The 6,000-nt window shown below is 53.3% G+C and overlaps 1 protein-coding gene across 2 annotated transcripts in view; it reads right to left on the bottom strand.

The window, feature by feature from the left end:
* Positions 1 to 999: 999 nt before the first annotated feature.
* The window catches only part of Lrrc8d (leucine rich repeat containing 8 VRAC subunit D), a 103,588-nt gene continuing 98,587 nt past the window's right edge, over positions 1,000 to 6,000 (bottom strand). For both annotated transcript variants that reach the window (XM_021647466.2, XM_021647468.2), the window contains one exon: positions 1,000 to 4,421. In XM_021647466.2, coding sequence (XP_021503141.1) covers positions 1,843 to 4,419 — 2,577 coding nt within the window. In that variant the 5' untranslated portion in view covers positions 4,420 to 4,421 and the 3' untranslated portion in view covers positions 1,000 to 1,842. The remainder of the gene's footprint in view (positions 4,422 to 6,000) is intronic.

Below are 6,000 nucleotides of genomic sequence, written 5' to 3'. Positions count from 1 at the left end.
TTCAATACTTAAAAGCAAAATGAAACACACTCTCACAGGTCAGTACCCCTGGAATGCCACTGTGCGGAGGAAAATGTCTGTGTGAGTCCATCTTCCCCCAACTGTTAGTACCTTATGTGTACCAGTCGGGGAGAAGCCCAGGGTTGCTGTGAGAGATGGAAAGCCAAACAGCTATCTTCTCTTGCCAGGTGTAGTATTCCAGCACTGAGGGGCAGATGCAGGTCTTGAGGCCAGCCCATTCTACCCAAGCAGTCCCAGGTGAGCCGAGGTATGGAGAGGGCCGGGATGGAGCTCAGTGGGCAGCGCACCTCCCTAGCATGTACACAAGCCTAGCTTTGATCCTCGGTGCAGCATAGACCTGGTCACGGTAGTGTACACTTGTAATCCCCAGCACTCAGGAGTACTTAAAAGAGCTGGAGGCCAGCTTGCAGCTCAAGACACAGTGTCTACAAGGAGGGAGACAGAGAGGGAGAGAAAGAGAGCCTGTCAAAAAAAAAAAGGGAGGGAGGAAAAAAGAAAGGAAGGGAGGGAAGGGAAGGAAGGAGGAAGAGAAAAGGGAGGAAGGGAAGAAGAAGGGAGGAAGGGGGAGGAAAGAGGAGGAAGGAAGGAGAAAGGGGAGGGAAGAAGGGAGGGAGGAAAGGGAAGAAGGACCAGCTGTGCAGAAGGCCCGTGGACTACAGCTAGTATCTAAATATGTGCCAGAGAGGCTGTTCTCTCACATTCCCTAAGCTACACACCTGTAGTCTATAGCAGACAGTCCGGCATTTCCGTGGACAGAACCCCCACCCCCCACGCACACAGAGAAACACAAGAAATACAGCTTGCTACTAAAATGTGTAGGGACCCAGGCATCCTCCATCTCAACGAACTAATCCCAAGTCCCCTCTTTCAAACACGACCCCCAAGAACATCTTGCCGACGTCACCAAGAAGAGGCAGGAAACGGAATCTGTTCAGATTTCCAGATGCTGGTACCAAGAAAGGCTGTGACTCACTACAGTTTAGATAAATGAATTTTATTGTTATGAAATTTATTTTTAAAACACATTTTCCACTTATTGGAAATCCTATCATATTGGCACGAAAGTGTACCACACATATCCAAAACTCCAGCCTATGGACAGAACGTGACTATTAAAGGACGTATTGTTTTTTAGTATTTGTTCTTAGGAAACGAAGGCTCCTGACCCTCCTCACACCTCCACTTCATTCCGGGACGTCAAGACTGTGAAGTCTGGCCTGGGGTTCCCAGGGGCACAGTGCCACCGAATGTTCCAGGAAGCACTCTTCACTTGCTTTAAATTAAAACAGTAAAGGAGTCAATAGTTTAGCAAATCTAAATTTGTGAGTTTGGCCCCTTGTGTCTTCAACGATCCAAGGTTAAGCAATATTGCACCAGTTAAGCAAAAATAAATCACGACACCTCAAAAAAAAAAAAAAGGCAAGGTAGTAAGAAGAAAGTCAATTTAATCATTTACTTTAGCAGGCAAGCGATGTGTAAACATTCAGCCAGCAGCCGCATCCAACTTACAATTTAAAAACAACTGAGATCAGTGATTATAATTGTTCCTTCCCTTTCCCCAGAAGAAGAAAAACAAAACAAAACAAAACAAACAAACAAACAAACAAAAAAAAGTAAAGAAAAGATTCGGAAACGAATGACTTAAAACACTACAAATGCTGAACATTCAGTTTTGTCTGCCATCAGCCTGGGTGCGTCGTGTTTTGTCTGGAGGGCAGACCTACTCCTACAATGCGTTATCTTGGAATGACTTGCGAGTGAGCGTCTGCAATCTAGGACGTTGTCCTGGAACATGGCTGGGCCCGCCCGCGATCGCTCAGTTTAAATCCCATTGGCAAAGGGGACATTCACGTCTTGGTTCAATGCCTCTTTGACTTCCAGTGGCAGCGTGTCAAACAGCTGGTCCTCCACGACAAGCCCGCTCTTCTTGAGCATCCGACACTGGCCCAGCTGGGCCGGCAGGCGGTCCAGGCAGTTCCCCTTCAGCTCCAGCTGCGTGAGCTGGGACAGCTGACCGATTTTCTCCGGGAGGGAGCTGATGCAGTTCTGCCCCAGGTTCAAAGTCCTCAGCTTCACGCACTTGAACAACTGTTTTGGCAGAAGGTCCACTTTGTTCCCTGTGATGTGCAAGTGCTGCAGGTTTTGGAGCAGGCCGATCTCGATGGGGATGGCGGAGATGTTGTTATAGCTGACATCCAGGCACCTGAGTTTCTGTAAACTGAACACTGCCGCCGGTAAGGACTCCAGCTTGTTGTTGGAGAAGTAGAGGGACTCCAGGTTCTTGATGTGGGTGATGGAGGGCGGGATGGTCACAATTTTATTGTGCCACAGCTTGAGGCAAGTCAGCCGCTTCAAATGCTGGAAGCTGATGATCTCCTCGATCGTGCGGATGTTGTTGGACTTCAGGTCCAGCTCCTGTAAGTTGGAGAGGCTGAAGATGGCGTGCGGGATCCGCTCCAGCTCACAGTTCTGCAGCTCCAGCTCGGCCACGTTCATCATCTTCTTGAGGCTGTTGAGCACCAGGAGCTTGGTGCCGTCGTTGTGAATGACGAGCTTGGTGAGGTGCGGCGCCACGTCCGTTATGTTGGAGGGAACTTTGGTGAGGTTGCTCTTCACGTGGAGGACCTTGAGGTGGCGCAGCTCGCGCAGGGACTCCAGCCCGATCATCTTGTTGTTCTCCGAGTTCAGGTTGCCGACCAGGTACAGCTCTCGGAGGTTCTTGAGCAGGTACACCCAGGCGGGGATCTCGGCCACGTCGGTGAACTTGACGTGCAGGCAGCGCAGGTGGTCTCGGAGGAAGCTGAAGGCCGTCTGCTCCACCTTGGCCGGGCAGTGGCACAGGTGCAGCTCCTGCAGGTTGGTCATCTGGGAGATCTTGGCGGGGATCTTGGCCTCGGGGATCAGCTCCAGCCGGAGCACGTCCAGGTCCGTGAGGTCGAACACGGCGTCAGGCACGCCGGACAGCATGAACAGGTGCAGCTCCTGCCGGTCCTGGGCGTTTCGGGACACGTGCTGCCGGAGCTTCTCGAAGGTCCACTCGTGGTTCAGGCTGATCTCCCTCAGCTTGTTCTCGCTCACCTCCGACAGGAACACGCCGAAGCGCTTGGAGTAGAGCTGGTCGTACTGGTCCACCATGTGCAGGAGGAAGGCGAAGTCGTTCTTGACGTCCGGGATGTCGCTGAAGCTGCTCTCCTCTCGCACCTTCTCAAAGGAGTACTCCTTCAGCGGGATCCTGAAGAGCCAGAAGAGCGTGTACAGGCAGATGAAGCCGTAGACGCAGATGATGGAGATGTAGCTGATGAGGAGCTTCTTCAGCATGTAGGCCATGTTGTGCGTGCACTCGAACACCTCGTACCCCGTCAGGTGCTCCACCTTCGGCTTGCACACGTGCTCGAAGCTGATGGCGTTGACGAAGTTGGCAGTGTAGCAGAGGATGAAGATGAACTTGGCCGTTTTGATGAGGGTCTGGACCACGTAGAGCTTGTAGATCAGGTCGCTGTCCTCCACGTGGGCTCGGAACTTCCGCACCTTCTCAAACAGGGCTTTGGCCTGCTCCCCGTCCTTCTTGTCCAGGATGGTCACGCTGGGGACCTCCACCACCGGCTTCTCCGCCGAGAACTTGAAGCCGGTTTTGTTGATCATGGGGGTGCTGGCACTGGGGCTGCCCTCGTCGCTGCTGGTGGACACATGCTTTGGCAGTGTCTGGGCCCCCGTCATCCTCTGCTTGTTCTCCTCGGAGTCCTCGCACGCTGTCTCGGACAGCGCCTTCGTGGTCCAGGGGGATTCAAAGCACTTGCCCAATATCGAGACAAAGTGCTCGACTTTGGAGCACGTTTTGGGATATTTGAACCAAAAGTTGCTGCTGACCATGAGGATGATGGTGTGTATGAGAGCGAGATACGGGAAGTACTTGGAGTACCAGGGCAGAGCCAGATGGTAGCACATCTGGTTGATGAACACGTACTGCTGGAAGTCCAGGTTGGTCTTCCGGCCCGTGGGGTCCCTCTTCTCCCTCTTGACCTCCTGATCTGGGAAGGTGGAGTCCGCGTGGGGCTGGGTGGCTTGCATGGGTGTGGCAGGCGTCATGGCAGATGTATCGAGGGAAACGTCCTTTGTCGTCGGCCCGTTCTGGTTCCGGTGCGTGGCGGTTTCCATCTTGGGGACCTCGGTGGTGACGTCAGCATTTCCGGGCGGCGTGTGCGCCTTTGAGTTCGCAGGCGAAGGCAGCACCGGCAAGCAGACCACCTGATCTTTAGTGAGTTGCATGGTCCCCGCGAAGATGGCTACCATGAGCATCACGACCGCCAGGTAATCCATAAACACGTCCCACCATGGCTTCAGGATTCGGTATGTCGGCTGAATGTCATTGAGTGAGGCAACTTCCGCAAGGGTAAACATTCCTGAAAGACACAAAGAAGACCAGAGGCACCGTTAGGGAGCAGTAAGCAGCAGGAAATCGGCAAACGTGATGCTTGCTCCCTCGGACGGCCTCTCACTCAAGTCGGGAGGCCTCTGTACGAGTCTCCCATTGGCCTTGGACCTGGAGAGAGGGGGTGGTATTTACACAGCAGACTGACAAGGTTAGGACTCATGGACTGGGGCAGGGGACAGAGATGACTCTTTCTGCAAAGCTGAAAGTTTCAGGCTGCCCTTAGTCTCCACACAGCTGCATGTTTAGGACCGCTTCCTGCCACTTCCCAAAGGCATTAGCTCAAGGCCCGGTGCTCACCGGCTCTGGGCTGTGTTCATGGGGGATCAGAACGTCTCAGGACAGCTGCAAGGAGTAAATCGGTAATGAACTCGGTTCGCGCACACTGCCCTGTGAGATAAATTCCACAGCTGAAATCCGGGGTCTGGAGCTCAGGCACCGGTCAGTTTCGGGTGCAGGTCATGCTACAGAGTGCCTGCCTATCATGGCCTCAAACGCACGGCCTTCCCGCCTCCAGCGTCTGAGTGTTTGGGGAAAAAGAGTGTCAGCACATGCGGTTTGCACTGGTCGGAACTGAACGCAAGGCTCTGTGAACGCCAGGGGAGCGCGTCAAGGTTATCAGTGGTTTTATAAGCGATAGAGCTTTTCTGTAATTATGTCACACGAACCTGAGAACCCGAAACATCTGAACCACCGAGTTATACTTATGCTCTGTGAAAAGACACACACACACACAGACACACACACACAGGCACGCGTACCCACACATGCACGCACACACACGTTGCAGTATGTGGATGATCTGGGTCTCCTGTGAGCATCTTCTGTGTCTTTTACCTTCCCTGACTGGCTTGGGGGCCTCAGCAGGAAGAAGGGTTCCTGGAATGACGGTAAACCGGAGTGAAAGAAACACACCTCGGCTCATGTGTGGGTTCAGGACTGAGCAAGGGATGAATGTGGAAGGCCACTGTCCTGAGACCTGGGGACGTGTCTTTCCCGCCTCATCACTGCTGACATCCTGCGGGTCTCTCCCTCCCCGAGGCGGGTCCTTTAGTTCCACCTCTCCCCCCAGCGGGGGAAACTCCAGCTAGCTGCTCCCTCCTTCCTCCACGGTCTGCTCAGTCGCCAGGCCTCTGCCTCCTTTTCCTCTGTCTGTTCATGCCTTGGATATGCTCCTGCGGGCTTCGGGACTCTGCCCGACACCGCCCTCCTCACACCGCTTGCTTGTCCCTCTACGTTACCACTCTAGCGTGTGTGCATGGGTGTGTGTACGTGGCATTTCCTCTCTTGTTCTGAACACACAATGCTCGACGTAGCAAGTGTTGGGAGGAAATAAAGCATGAGATTTTAATCATGCTCAGAATATGGAGATTCTTCGGACATCCAGCAGCTGCATCTATCAGCATAGGGCGGGGGAACAGTGATTAAACTGACCCACCCTGCAAAGCAACTGGTGACTACGCAAGAATAAAAACTCCAGGACAGGCCTTAGCACGAATAGAGCAATGGCCACACAGGAGAAACTGTGGGGGTTTATGGTACTGTTTCAC

This window comes from Meriones unguiculatus, chromosome 3 (assembly GCF_030254825.1).
Source record: "Meriones unguiculatus strain TT.TT164.6M chromosome 3, Bangor_MerUng_6.1, whole genome shotgun sequence".
NCBI classification, from domain to species: domain Eukaryota; kingdom Metazoa; phylum Chordata; class Mammalia; order Rodentia; family Muridae; genus Meriones; species Meriones unguiculatus.
Note: the sequence above shows the minus strand (reverse complement) of the source record. Positions and strands in the feature narration are given on the sequence as shown.